The sequence below is a fragment of the Plectropomus leopardus genome, chromosome 15 (assembly GCF_026936395.1).
Source record: "Plectropomus leopardus strain MGB_pleo_1.0 chromosome 15, ASM2693639v1, whole genome shotgun sequence".
Lineage (NCBI taxonomy): Eukaryota > Metazoa > Chordata > Actinopteri > Perciformes > Serranidae > Plectropomus > Plectropomus leopardus.
The window spans coordinates 31,350,563-31,366,577 of record NC_142190.1 but is presented as its reverse complement, the minus strand read 5'-3'; the positions used below and the strand labels follow the sequence as shown (position 1 = coordinate 31,366,577).

General features: G+C 38.9%; 1 protein-coding gene across 4 annotated transcripts in view; it reads right to left on the bottom strand.

Annotated features, from left to right (window-relative positions):
- Positions 1–3,701: 3,701 nt before the first annotated feature.
- Positions 3,702–16,015, bottom strand: part of ntm (neurotrimin) — a 574,312-nt gene continuing 561,998 nt past the window's right edge. For 3 of the 4 annotated variants that reach the window (XM_042500021.2, XM_088088929.1, XM_042500020.2), the window contains one exon: positions 3,702–13,285. In XM_042500021.2, the coding sequence (XP_042355955.1) occupies positions 13,185–13,285 (101 nt within the window). In that variant the 3' untranslated portion in view covers positions 3,702–13,184. The remainder of the gene's footprint in view (positions 13,286–16,015) is intronic. The other variant, XM_088088928.1, reaches the window with a different exon arrangement.

The following is a 16,015-nucleotide window of genomic DNA, read 5'->3' as shown; positions in this document are numbered from 1 at the left end:
ACCCCACTCAGTTTTGTAGTCAGTCCAGTAATATTTTATGGTTGACTATGTCAAATACAGCAACAAGATTCAGTTATACCAAGGCTTGATGACTGTAGTTTTTAGGGTCTATGGGAAGGCACCAGAGAGATGTAATTTGTTGAAGTTCTTGCATTCTGAAACATAAAAAAAAGAAGCCCTGTATATCAAGGCAGCAGGAGGAGGGTGTCAGATGTTCATGATCAGACAAAATGGTGTCATGGTATTTGAATCTATTTTGGATGGCCACAGAGGCACTACATAACCTGTATTGGATGCGAAACAAACAATATTCAATCTAACTCATTAAAAGGAAAAAAAGGAGCGCACTTGTCTGTGTGTGTACGTGAGAGAGAGGGTGTTTGTGTGTGAGTGTGAATGAGTCGCATGTGTGCCTGAAAGGATGTATGTTTCTTTGATTGCCTCTGTGGATGGCCAGAAGAGCAATAGAAACAGGGAGTGGGAGCTTTGACTTTCTTTTCTGCATGTATAGTCAGTTTTAAAGGCTGAATCATATGTGTGTAATCTGTGTAGGATAAAGTTGGTGGATTAGAAAAAATGATGGTTAGTTTGTGGTAAAACCAACTACCCATTCAACACTAAATCCAGTCAAAAACATTAAACCAAACCACTAATGTAACATGCACAGTGTTAGAAATTGACTAGTCTTGTGCTTACCCGTGTAATGTTAAGCTATGCTTTACCTACTTAACATTACCTGTCTATGAATGGTGGAAAGAGAGTTGCTTTGGCATGCTGCTTTGTAAGGTGTAAAAATGCAATGCAAAACATATCGTCAGCACCACTGTAATTGCAATACATCATTTGTGGGCATTACAAATGCAGTGTTATGGCTCAACAAATTGGATGAAGTGGATTTAAAACCTACTTCCTCACCTGAGAATCTATGTAGTTCATAGATTGATTACTGACTACAGAGGTGCTATTTCCAAAGTGGTTGATCTATGAAAGTCGCCTTTATGCAAGTTGAAACCCGAAACACAACCTGGTCCCAACCAGGTTACACATGCAGCATAATCAGATCTAACTAGGCTAAAAGAAAGTCACCTCCAAGACAGAGAACATTTTTTAGGTTTAAAACACTTAACATTCAGCATACCTCCCTTAACCACTAATCATACTTTGTGGTATGCCTCAACTGGACATGAGCTAGCCCAGCATGGCATGCTCCATAGTCCCCGTGCCTAGCTTTGACCCGAAAGTCAAGCATAAATTTGTAGAAGTAAGCCAGGAAAAAAAAATGAAGAAGAGAAATGCACAATTATCCATGTTGTCATCATTTGACATGCAACCCATTTGCCGCTAGCTAACTTGTTTGAAATGTGATGTAATAGGTCAACCGGAAGGCAGTACAGCAACTAGCTGAAAGGGGGGCATATTGCCACCTACTGTAGTGGAGTTAGACATACTTCTGTCAATAAATCAATTCTCCCCTGCTACCTGTACACTGGGACAAGGGCAGTAGTCCAATTAAAAGGCCTAATTAAGCTATAACTGTAGCTCGACATAACTGTGCATGTAAATATACTGAGTGATTTCACATAGATTTAAATCTTGAGCCATTGTTTAACCGATCAGATACAAAATAATGATAGTTCTGCCCTTTGATGGACTCCGAACCTGACAGTACAAAATTGAGGAAGCAATTAAATTAATGTATTTGCAGATTTTATGTAACCCTGAATGAATCTAGTGACAATCAATGGTAACCTCTTTAGGAGCCACAATAGGCAACCCAGCTTACAGCTTCACCTATTTAGTGAGGCAAGCGACTACACTCTCTGGTTTTATCAGGTACTAAGTTTGCAGGATGCAAATACTCCAGATGTTTGGTGTGGACACACTCTTTCCTTCTGTGGTTCTGAGCAGATTGCAAAGATATTTTTTGTGTTTTGTGAAGACACAGCTTTATGATCTCAAGTGACAAAAAGTGCAATAGAATAGAATATAGAATAGGTTACAACCTCTAAAATGCAGTTCATCATATAGCTTAGAATTGTCTAAAATTGAGCAATTCTGTGTTAGCTTTGATTTTTAGAGACACTGGCAATCTTTTATCTTTCTAACACTGTATTGAGTCTCTGGTGTATGGAGCAAGTCTCAGCTGTAGAGAGCAGATGTTTGCATGAATTAAATATTTGTTGAGGCTGAAGTGGAGCGGTGTGACTGCAAAGGCATTTTTTCCTGTCACTGCTTAAAAATGCAATAAAAAGCACACAACCTGAAATACTGTACATATCCTGGGCATGCTTTACATTATTTATTGCACAGTGAAGCAGTGCTCCAGGTCAAAAAGCAAGACTGCCAGTGACAAGTTACAGTGGAAACCTCCAGATTCTTGTTACATGTATCATCCATACAGCGAATGAAGGAGAATATGAAATCGCTTTTGCATGCAGCTTCAGTGGAAGATGAGAAAACAGATTCATAGCGTTATGGCAGACCTCCTGCTGTGGTTCTACATAATTGATGTACCGGAACCCTTAAAATACTCTGTATTTAGGCTCAAAGACACGCTGGTGTCATTTAGAGAGCACAGTTAGTGGTTGTTGGTAATGTAGCGGACAGACCACAATGAGCTCAGTCCAAGGTCGGGACTTCTGAGGGATCAAAAAATCAATAAGTTTGTCTTGTTTCTGGATTGGTGCCACTGGAGGCAACTCTGCTATTTGTGCACCTTGGCAAGTTCTCTTGGCAGTGCAGTTTAGTAAGAAATCTAATGTGTTCAAGTATGCATTTAACATTAACCTTTTGAACTCAATAGAATAGAAATGGTCCGCTGGTTCCTACATTGGTCTTTTTTTTTTAAATGCAACGTTATTCCTGGTAGTATCTTTACATACATCAATACACTTTAATGATTGATAAAAGTACTGAAATTGTGTCATTAGAAATAAACACAAAGATTTGACTTGAACTTGTTTTTTCCTCAGATTTAAAAAATAATAATAAAAAGAATGGATCCAAAAGATTTTTAAATAGAGAAACATGAACAAAACATTTCTTGACACCCCATAAGGTATTTAAACGATGTACATGTACAGTTTTTGCTCATTTCTGGGATGAGTTCTAAGGCATTGTAATAGATCCATTACATTCATCTGGCGCCAACACGTGTTTGCACTGAAGGTACCATCATGCAATGATGTCATTACAAGGGTACAACGCAATTAAACGGAAGATAGAAGCCTTAGCTTTTTGCAGTTAAAAGAACGATTGTTCTAGCTGTTGGAATCTTCATTTAGATTAATATTAGATTATGCAAACAGGACCCTTCCTGAAAATTACAATTACAGGTCACGTAAGGTAAAGTAACACAAAGTCATGATACAAAAATGGGGAAGACAGAAGTCTTAGCTTTCTGAAGCATTAATAATTAATGTTCTAGCTATTGTGGTTTTTATTTAATATCAGTATATATACAGAATTATGAAAACAGCCATCTCCTGTGGCTATTACGGGGAAATACCAACATTTTTACAGTAAAATACCATTTTTTCTCAGCACACAGGGGAAGGGAAGGATGTGACTTGATGAAGACAAAAGTCTTTCTGCTGCAGAAAGGATGGATGGTCTAATGATGGTTCTACAGAATCATGCAAATGATGACAGTGTTTTCAAAGGGTTAATAAAACCTGAAAATAAAACACATCAAAAGTACGCAATCTTAAGATACAACATTTTATTATTGTCAGTCTTAAATATGAGCACACACTTTTCATCAAGAAAATACATATGAACCAACAACCCTTTACAATGCAGGGAGTCAAATAGCATGATGTCCCCCTCCACTTGAGGACAATCCGCTCTGAAGAGAGCCCTGTGAACTTGTAGCCAGGCAAAGGGCAGAATTTTATTTATGTGAATCATCCAAAATAAATTCCAACATATCATGAGACTACTTCATGCGTCTGCTATGACAATCCCCTGGCAGCTGAAGCAAAGGTTTCATTTCTCATGTCTAACCAAAGTTCACATCCAAAAATCTTTCAGACTCCAATGCAAATTACAAATGTCACAAAACACCTAAAATGAATAGCACTATCTGGTAGGTGCAATACAAGCTCAGTCAGCTTCTCTTAAACGGTATCAAATTTTCTTCAAAGACTGCTCTCTTGCCTTGCACATATGGAGACAAAGGAAAGAAAATATATCCATAGATTTTTTTTCCCCCTCCAAACTCAGCTCCAACTGGGCCCATGTTTGCTTGGGCTGAGAGGGAGAATGAGTCCTGCCATCCTTATGCAGTCTTCAAACAGACAATGGAATTGGTCATATCACCATAAATATGCAGCGCTACTGCCAAAATATAAGCCTTCATGGGCTGCGATTCAGAACTGGCTGACTGGAGTCAGACAGAAACAGGAAAAGTTATGTGTATTCAGGCCTTCTTAGTGCTGTTTCCCCACTGAACTTGGCTGGGTCAGAAATATTTTACTAGCGTACTTCCAAGATCCTCTCCCCGGGTTGCGAGATTTTATCATTATAAGTTTGGCTTGAATGGAACTTGCAGTGCGTCTTGCATATCCTTTTTAAAAGTCATGCTTGGTGGGAGTTTGGAGCATTTGCATTTGCTCTAATAAGAAAGCACAGAGAGAGGTTTTTAATGCCATGCAGACAGAAACAGCAGTATGGCCGCCTAATTTTTCTCGGCGAGATGCTAAATTATTTTCATTTCCCATTGAAATAGTTATGTCAACACCTGCTGTGTTCACTTTGCCTGACCCTGATGTGTGTTACACTCTAAAAATAAAGGTTTCAAAAGGGTCAATCCAATAGGGATGAGGTTCTACCTAGAACCATTTACTTATGAAGAACCCTTTTTTAAAAGAAAGAGTTCCTCAAGCATTCTATGTAAGAACTAAAAGCATTCAATTAAGAACTAAAACCATGGTTGATGGGAGAAAGATCTATGGGTCATGTAGTCAATTACTATTTTTAGATCCACCTTCGTGGGTTCTAAAGGAAATCCTTGGAATATAAAACAGTTTTCCACAGAACCCCCTGAAATGGTTTTAGATGAAACCCTTCGAATATGAAAGAGTTCTGGACGGAACCCCTTGTGTATGTTCTAGATGAAACCCCTGGAATATATAGGGGTTTTTGGTAGAATCCCGTTGGTGGGTTCTAGATCAAACCCTTGGAATATGAAAGGGTTCTCAGAAGAACCTCCTGGGTGGGTTCTAGATAAAACCCTTGCGATATGAAAGGGTTATCGGTAAGATCCCTTGGGTGGGTTCTTGTTATGACAGTTAGAAGGAGGAAAGTTTTTAGGTAGATCACCCAGAAAGGGTTGTGGGTGGAACCATTACACCATAGTAGGATTCTCTTGTAGAACCTCTCATGGGAGGTTCTGGGTTGAACCTATCACAGATGGTTCTAGATATTGACCTTTATGTAAAGTTCTAGGTAGATCCCCTCAAGAGTGTTTCAGTTGGATACTTAAAGGCCCTAAGGAGAACCAAAACAGAGTTCTGCTAAAAAAAACATGCCCTAAAAAAAAAACCTGAAATGGTTCTGGTAAGCAACTTTATTCTAAGAGTGTATATGTAGCTGTTGGGAGCATACAGCGTGTGGAGAAACAATCAGTGTTTAATTTTGAACTTTAGTATTTAGAATTTAACTAATAATGTTTAATAGTATTTAATTCCTAAAGTGACTACTGGCATTAACAGGATGATTGAGAAAAGAGCTGCAGTCACACTACAGAGGACAAGTCCAGTTAATGACGGGACAATTTGAAGGCCAGCTGAGAGTTTTCTCAAATAAATGAGCCGTAACATGGCAAATAGCTGTGTTGTGCAACACAAAGTATTGCACAGCATCTTGCTAAATGTAATGTGATTGTGTTTGTTTAGTGGCTCTGCAGGCCAGCTCGTCTAACCTTGAGGCTACCGGTGCCCTAAATGCATTGAGAACAGTGGTGTAAAGTAACAGCAGAGGCCTCAGGTCAGAAAACAATCCAAATTAAGCCTTTAAAGAAGCAGCCCGCATAGGTTTTCTCCACAGGCCTTTTCTTGTTACACGTTCGAAACAGCAGGGATTTAAGAACAAGGAAATGAAGAAGATACTTTGCTGTAGGCTGCACTCGGCTCACACCAAGGCCAAAAACTTTCGGAAAATGATCTAGCAGGATTTCCAGCAGTGATCTGACAGGTGCTTTACGTCTCCAGTGAAAAGGCAGCATCTTCAGATCACAGATCAGACCGTACTTTGCCTCTTTGCTGCATCTTCAGCTCGGCGCTTCGACGATTTGTCCGTGACCGCACATCTCAACGGACTTAATAAACAATATGCCTGTTTGCTATTAAGAAATGGCAGGGTTCCTCTTAATGATCATCTGAAGTCAGGATAATAATGTGCGCAGTTTGTTTTGTAGTCTGTGATGCTCCATGCAGCCTCAACTCTGAATCGCTGCCATGGTGACCATGTGGCGTTACTATTATTAGGTAGATTATTAGGGGGAGTCAATGATACAATCACCTCCTTACCTCGGGTTATGTGTGAGGAAAGCATTTCATCTATGTTATATTTTGACAGCAGCGTTTTGCACTGATCTGTTAAAGGTAAGAGCTTACATGTGTTCAACCTCAGTAACAGTGTGCTTGACAAGAGATTTACAAATTATATTTGATATAACATAAAAAACCCAACATCATAATCATTAAGGACAAAGCAATACACTACAAACATTCAGCTGTCTGCACTGTCCTTTCAGAAACTCCTGGAGAAACATTACAGCAGTGTGGTGTAAAGAGGGTGTGAACGAGCCTCGCCGTCATTACAGCCCACACAAATGTACGCTCATGACTAGATCTCAATATACTTTAGGGTGGTAATTGCTGTGCTGTTAAATAATGGGGCAACTGCTCGGAGGTAGTAAAAAATAAAACCAATGACCAGTTTTTACCGTGTGTTCTTGGCTGTTATACAGATTGCGTAGGTGGAAATGTGCAATATTTTTTAATCTCAGAAGAATCTGTGAAATGCGTATGTGCAACGTACTCTCACACAACAGTTCGTATGCTCTACAAAAATGCACCCACAAAGGTAAGGTTGAGCCGAGTACTCAGATGAAACGAGTATCTAGTACAGATAATGTATTTTTTTTTTTTTTTTTACAAGTATTGTCCGAGTAAACTGTGTCAATATCTATACTCGTAGTGAGGGAAAATCCTCTTTTGGGTAGCTATGTTCAATCTTGTGATAAAAAATGATCTGAAGCTTGAATAAATAATAAATTAAGCAACTTCTAATCAACCTATATCTGTTTCAGGCTTAAAATAACAACTTCTGGTTAGATCCTACACTTTCAGGGTTTAGGCCTTACCCACTTTTGGTTTAAACTCTTCCCATTTTGATACAGATACAGATAATCTAGTTGCACTGTCAAAATAAATAATTTGTTTTAACTTAAAAGGTTAGTGTCTGGGCCACCTTTAAATTTTAAGTTGACTGGATTTGAGAAGACAAGTTGAGGTAATTAATCAACTTGTCTTGTCTTAAATTCAATCAACCTAAAAAAGTTAAGACAGCCTGGACACTAAAAATAAACTACTTGTTTCAACTTAAATAAAGCTAGTGTCTGGGCTTCTTTAAAATGTTAAGTTGACTGAACTGAGAAGACAAATAGATATAATTTTGAAATGATTAAAATTATACTAATTACCTATTTCTTGCCACAAATATTTTCAGAGACATGTTTTAGGGTTTACTATTTAACTGTAACACGAGTTCTAGCCGGCCGCCATTGTGTCATACAGATGAGGTCACATTACATCAGCCACCAGCAGGAGCGTTTATTGGTTCAATGCATTCTGGTAATTGTAGGTTTTCTACATTTTAAGCAAGATCAAATACCACAGTCCCTTTTCTCTGCTTTCTCTTGTCATTTAGCACCAATTTCAAAAGTATTTGTGTCTCTCTACTGCAGAGACAGCCTAGTTTTATGTGAGGAGCCACTTTGTATTGGTGAAATACTTCTTTATCGTGAAGTTATGCAGGTAAGGTTTAAGCAAGTAAAGTTACTGTGGTTATGTTTAGGAAAAGAAACGTAGTAAACATGCACTTAAAATGACTAAGAATGGTTCCGAACTTTAGTCACCAGTAAAGTCCTGTATTTTGTGACCGATCCGCTGCCCCGACTTGTGTCCTTATGGGAACCGCTTCCCAAAAACATAATTTATACACAAATTACTGGCTAATGTTTAGGGCATGTATACATTTTGGTACATTACTTCTGTAGGAAAACGTATAAACAGTACATAAGAACAGTCTGGAGTTTAAAAGAAAGAGATGAAGTGAGGTGTGTAAAGTGAAATTTGCAGGTACATTTTTAAGCCAGGTGTTCAGCCAGCCTGTTCTCATTCTGAACTTGTAAAATATGTCTGATCTGTCAGTGGTTTCGGTGTACAAGCATGACCCCAAAAGCTACCTTCCCCATCTGGCTGGCACGCAGTTGGGCAGTGTCAGATGAGAACACACCCGCACAGAACCAGTGGCATTGTTATTATGTGCTGGCAGGCAGCTGGATGTCAACAGTTCGTGTCCACATGCAACGTGCACGAGCTGGCACTTGAGAACGTAGCCTGATGGAAGCGGTCATGTGCAATGCAACGCAAAAGGATGGCATCAGCTAATATAAGATGTGCGAGTGTACTATATGGTGGGCGGGTGAGGAGGTGGATGGATCCCACAAACAACTGACTTTCATGTAAGAGTCCGGAGTTCACTTCCCGTGTGGATGTGTGTCTTTTTTTCTACATCTTTACCTCTTTTGCCTAAACCTGACAATCTGTGACTATGTTGCCTAATCCTAACCATTGTGACAGTCCGCGCTGGTTCCCACGTGCTCATGTTGTGTAAAGATAAGGACCGTGCAGCACCATATGCATTTGTTTACATCATGGTGATGGCATCCTGAAGCGTAAACAGTTGACACAGAAAGATATCTAAAACATCATACATAGGTGGTCACTGACGGAGCAGCACCATGTGACGAGTTGGGATACTAACATGTTGATTCAGCACAGTTGGCTCCTTTCTCACCTTTCGACTGAACTCAGGGAGTTTTGGCTGTGATTGTTTAAACCCAACCCAGATCTCCACAGGAGGAGATCTTAAATGTGGTTAATCTGGCAAAATGATGTGAGATCAGTGGCGCTATCGTTCAAACCGGGATGGAATAATTACCATGACATTTCCAAACATCACTGTGATGGAGATAAATAATAGTCTGCAGTGTCTCTCTCTCTCTCTCTTTGTCTCCTGTGTGAAAACAAACCATGATTAGCCTGTCAGATTCGGCTGATGATTACCCTGATCAATTTCCATAATGGGCCTATTTGTTTCATGCCATTTTGATTTTGGATATTGGCTGTTTTTTCACATCGAGAAGCACAAATCTTGTCATGCCAAAGAGCCACAACCGGGCTGTGCTCAAAAGAAAGAAAAACAAAAAAAAAAAGACATGGATGAAGGACCTCACGCGAGCTGAGGCAACCCGGGGAAAAGTGGAGGAAAAGGTGAGCAGAGCTGAGATCACTAGTTCTGTCTCGCTTGTCTCTTTTTCTGTCTACCTAGTGTCCACTGAGCTTGCATTAATTAAAAAATAACCATATGTGAAAACACACTTGATCAGAGCTGTGTAAGAAGCACATCACTAAACAGACACACACACTAATTTGTTGTAACTCACTGTTCCTATTTGATGTTAATGGAATTCAACAAATCCTTTTTTGCTGCACACAATGATATGGAGTAAGCAAAGGGGCTTGATGTTTAAAAAATTTCCTTCCACATTACATTGCAAAACCAGTACAACAATGTTTGCTTTTTAGCTGTTGTCACTCAGCTGGGGTGGGGGGGTGCTCTGGCAGTTGTGAAATGTTTGCCAACACAAGAAATGTGATAAAGGTAAATGACTGGCTTTAATTCGTGCTGACGTGCTGTGAGAGGTTTCTGATTGTTGCATAAAATCCTCACAACAAAATAAGGTAACAGATACGCTACTTTCAAAATGCCAGTCTGTCTGTGCTGATCCTCTATAATAAAACACAGAGATATGATTTTCTTGTTTTCTCACAAATCCTGTCTTTTCTGTCAATGTAAGCTATATATCAAGTGATAAGAGAAGTTGTAGCTTTTTTTTTTTTTTTTTTTTTTACGCAGACCTCTGATCAATCTCGGTTATTGCAATTGGCTCACATACGGTACAGTGAGCCTGTAATTCTTTTCTTTTTGAAGAGCTGGAAATGTCGTGTTCAGGTGTGCATGCCACACTCATAAACCACACACTGTACATTTTGGTTTAAAGGTATCTATAATTTTAGATTTCCAAATATTATGTGATGTTACAATGTATCCTCATTCAACAGTTCGTATGATATCCTACGAATTAGCACCCCATGAATAATGATACCTCTTTAAACTAAAGTTATATAATTACTGTAAAGTTAAGGAGTTACTGTGGTTAGGTTTAGGGAAAAAAATAGAGGTCATACCTAGAAACGACTCAAAGCTCTCACAGTTCCAAAAGTCTCCTATGGACAGTCCCAGGGAAAAGTTTGTATTGTGACCCATTTACCACTCCAATCTGCGTCCTAAGTGGACAGCTCGAGTCTTCTTTCTTTTTTATGCCCAGGCCACACTGCCGATATGAGCAGCGCATGTGCATTGCGAAACCTGCTGTTTTTTCTTTTGGTGCCTATGTTAACAAGTTAGAGCAGCCACACTCCTGTGCGGATCGGCTGCTGATGGTATTGACCCTAAACCACCTTTCACTACAGTTTCAATCTCTAGATTTATTAGACATGAAAAATATACATATTTACATTTAAACTTAACCTTTCCTTTTTCTGTTTCAAAATAAAAGCCCCCTAACAACGTTTGTGTTGATGGTATCCCAACAGTTGTTGACATGAGCTTTTTAATTGTGAAATATTTGTGTGAACGTGATGCTGACAATATAGTGGCTTAGACAACTCCTTTAATTAGTTAGAGTATCCAGCTTGTTCTCAGTCTGAAGGTATCAAATACTGCTGCTTTGTCAGTGATTTTGGCAGAACATATAAATGCCAAAAGCAAACTGTCATGGTGGTATGACATGGCACTGGGCGGCATCAGTGTGTAACACAGCTGGACAGAACCTTTCACAGTGTTATGATAAGGTGCCAGTCCACTAAAGAGCACCCAGCATGGCAGTATGTTATGTGGACCAGTGGTGTCATTTCATGACATAGCTGGGTGCTAAGGCCATATGTTATGCCACTGGTGGATGTCAGGTTGAAACTCTGCCGGTAATGATGTAATATGAGGAATGTAAGGGTCCCTGTGGGGCAAGCGGAAGGGGCAGTGGATGGGTCCAACAAACCCTGGACTTTTGCCCAGGAGTCCGGTGTTTGCTTCCCAAATTAACTTAGAACCAAACCATGATGTTTTTTTCCTAAAGCTCATGATGTGCTCTTTTAGCTTAATCCTAACAATAATCCTTATTTGACCAACGTTGATTGCGGCATCCCTGAACACCAACAGCAGATGCAAGAGGACACCTAGAGCATGATGCGTAGACACAGAAGTCTACCGACAAAGCATTGATATGTGATGATTTAGGATGAGAAAGTATTGGAGTATCTGCTTTTTCTGTGGAAATACATTAATTATAGTAGCAAGCAGCAGTGCGGCAGACACAACGCTTTCTGTGTTAACACATCAACTGTACAAGCCGCAGCAGTTCAGCGAGGTAGCTGTCACGCGCTGTTCATGCTTGCAGTATTGCCCAGGCATTAGTCCCATCAGTGTACGGCTCACGTGATCACAGCCTTTACAAAAAATGGAGGCACAAACTAGTGGCTCATCATTATGCTGGATTTTTTTTATGACTTCTGGTGCATTACTTTTCGTAGGAAAACTTACAAACAGTGCATGAGAACAGCTTGGATGTTATGTGTTAAACCCATATGAAACCACAACATGTTCATCCCTTGTTTGTGAAAGACAATACTATGAAAAAGTGTCTGTGTTTTGTCGGACGTTACTGTGAGACTAGGGAACAGAAACCCTATAAATTATGATGCTGTGCGAACTGCTAAAGTCTTTGGGTTATCGTTGTCTAAATACATGCAGAAAGTGTTCTATTAACATGATCTGACTGAGTGGTCTCTAACCCTCCAGTGCTGGTTTGGAACATGAACAGGAACATTTTTTTCTCAAATAACTGTGCCGTGTAGAAATGGCATGAAGTTCAAACAAGTAGCAACAGCATTAATAAATTTGCATTATTTAAGTCAGACATCAGCTCCACACAAGTGGAGTAAACTCTTCCTCCATTTTTAACTACATAATTATAACATAATTATTCTTGACACCATTTTTGTGTACAACTGTACTGGTAAAGGAAAAAAATGAGGACAACAAAGACATAAAACTAGGATATCTGTCCTAAATAATTACAACTTCATATTTTCCCTTCTCAAAAATAGTCAAAATGATAATTGAAAAAATAAAATTAAAAGATTAGCATAACACAACAGCAAGTATATCACTACAATGCTGAGAACAGAAATACTTGAAGGTCAAAAACAATTCTGTTTCAACAACCAGACTGAATGATAATTATTATAGATTAAAATATGATAATACCAGGCTTTCTGCCTCAGGGTAACCTAAATTCCTTCTGCTTCAGTGTCTCAGTTTGACTTTGAGGTATTTAACATTCACCTCCCATACTTGCTGTAAATTTGCCTTTTCCTGGAGTTGAGATGAATATGCAATGCAGTTAAAAACTAAGACAAAATCCATTTGAATAAGAGACACCACAATTAAAAAATCTTTTTTTTTCTTATCGGAGACATATATGTAAAAAGAGATAATCCAGAATAATATAATTTAGAGAGAAAATTTCCAACATAATACAACTAAAATGTGAAACATTTGTTACATCCTTAAATTCTGAAAAACACAAACTTTTGTTACGTACTTATTTAGTGGGTCAACATCATTATGTAGCAGGATACTTCATGCACTCACGGTGCATCAGTTTATGGTTCCAGTTGAAAAAAAGAAAAAAAAAAAAACACCCCAACTCACACACCCACACACGCACACACGCTCACACACGCAATACTTGTGTTCACACCCATTCCTCTTCAAAATCTGAGCAGGAACGGCAGGATCACCATGAAGAGGAGGCAGGTGTGTGAGTGCACTCCCATTGCACCGCCGCTGCCGTCTTGAACTGCTCTCGGTCCTGACAGGGGAAAGAAGGGGGAAAGATATTGAAATAACTGCCTGTTCCTTGATGACAATTTCATGGTTTAGCCCATTGAAACCTGGAGCAAAATCACTTTTCCTGTGCTGCGCTCAGACCCCAAATTAGAACATTTAGAAAATGATTTTTAAAAAGCAATTCCAAAACTATATTTATAATGTTACAGAATTATTATGATTTTTAAGCACTTTTGCAAACTTATTTTCTTATTTTTAGGTAATTTTCTTGTACTTTTTAATAATTTATTAATTTCTTCTTTTGTGGCTCACTGCCTTATTCCTATTTTTCAAAGAAATCTAGACAATTTGCTCAAGTTTCAAAGGGTTAATATGTTTACAGTATGACTTTAAAGTTCAAACCTATAGCTTTGTTGTGTGAAAACAGGGTGACTACTTTACTCTGAATTGTCTTCATGTTAACTAGTGAAGGCCTTTGTAATTACTAATTACAGAAAGATTACTGTTCATTGTTTAGAGTTACTGTTGATTAGCAGGTATGGACTACAAGGTTTTATTAGTCACATGGCATTAACATGGACTTTACTCATGTAATATAATAGCAGCTTCCTTACTCACTTTCCTGTTCTGCTGCTGTGATGCCGGCCCGTTCTCATTGTGAAGTCATCAAATTCTGCTGCTTTTGCAGTGCTTTCAGCATAAGGTCCGACGCCAAAAGCCACATTTCGCATACGCATGATATGTTGCTGGAAAGTGTCAGCTGAGAATGCAGCCGGACAGAACCGTTTATGGTGTTATTATATGCCGTCGAATGAGAACTGCCAGAGTGATATGCGGATGGTCGGCATCAGGTGAGCTATTATTAACATTTATACCAATCCATGATCTTTGAACAAATAAGCAAAAAGATTTGTTATCTACACTTAACCGCATGTGGAACTCAGGATGTCCTGAACTTTACAGGACCACCACTCAGCCCGAACCTTGACATGGAGATTGGGGCTTTAATAGTGTAGCACTTCCTTGGGTGGAAACACATTATTGCTAATAAACATAATCCTGGGAGATTTTTCATTTCTCCACACATCGTAATTGGTAAAACAAATTAGTATCATTATGCAAATTATAGACAGTATTGGTCGGAGGACAGCAACAATTTAAAAGCACAGTAGAAACATTTTTGATTGCTTGTTGGATAATAATAACATAAGTTTAATGTTGATGCCAAATAGACACTACATCCATATATAGAGTACCTCAAGGATCTATTCTTGGTACTCCTTTTTTTAAAAAAAAAAAATCTATGTCCTTAAAATATTTTGTTGAAATCATGCTTCGCTCGTAATACTCAGAATATGCAACTATATCTTCTTGTATCTGTCAGATACAATAGTTCATTTCAGTGGTTTGTTTTTTAGTAGTTATTCTTGTTAAAGGCATTTCTAAGAGACAGTTCATGACTGACAAGCATCCTGTTTGGTAATATTTGTTTTCTCAAACAGACATGGCTGAATATGGATGTGTAATTATTAAGATGATAATGGCAATGGAAGCAGGAAACCAGAGGTGGGAATCAGTCTTTTTTTGAACTATAAATGAACAGCACATTAAATGGTAATGATACATATATTGAAAGCTTCCATTTGTGAAGTAGGAGGTGAGATAGTGCACTTGTTTTTGGGTGTGCTGATCAAAATGACATGGTTTGCAGCATCAAATGCAGCACTAAGGATTAGCACTGAACATTGCTCAGCATCTGTTGTTTAAAGAGGGTCATTCTATCTTCAACAAGGTCATTCTTTGTACTGAGAACTGCTCTAAAAGCCCACAGGATTTCATTCAGGGTGTTAACAACTCTTTTTTTGGAAAATGTGTCTTTCTAAATGGAAATTCTGATAACGTTTTATTTGAATAGCCTCCTACTGATGGTATATAGAGTATTTGTAACATTTCAACACCTTCTTAAATGAGATTATACTGTTTCGCTTTGTCTGTAGATGATAAACAGATTATCTGTAGAGTATATGTGACAGTTTGGTAAGTATGTTAATATTCTCAGTTGAACGTGAACTTTTGACTCAACCATTCAATCAAGTTCTACTTAATTTGCTCAGAGAATATGTGCGGTAAATATGTTCATGAATTTTCACGTATAGTATAAAGCAGAGATCTCTATTATTTTTCAAGCCAAGGACCCCTTAGCTGAAAGACAGACAGAGCAGGGACCCCCGACTACACATACTGTATTAAACTGAATTGCATATAGAACTTTGTGTCTGAAGGTTGTCAGGCAGAAGGCCATATCAACGCTTTTCAGGTTGGTGACTGAGAAAAAACTACTTTCATAAAGATAAGTTGTTGCAAAAGGCAATCTCTGTGTACTCTGTAAGGTATCTCTGTGCCCCCCCCCCCCAGTGAACCGAGACACATACACTAATCAGCCAAAATATTAAAACCACTGGCTGATGGAGTGATATTGTTACAATGTATTGTTCTTCTGGAAAACCTTGGGTGCAGGCTTACATGTGGATGCCAATTGATGATGTCCTTCCACACAAACTCTGTTGCACACTGTGCTCATGGCAACAGCATTTCCAAATGGCAGTGTCCCCCCTAGCAGGACAATGCACCATGCCACACTACAAAAACTGCTTGGGAATTGCCCCTGAGGAACTTTGAATTACGGGATGTGCCGATACCACAGAGGTACCCCCGATCCATAGTGAGGCCTCCTTGGATTAGACTTGGGTCA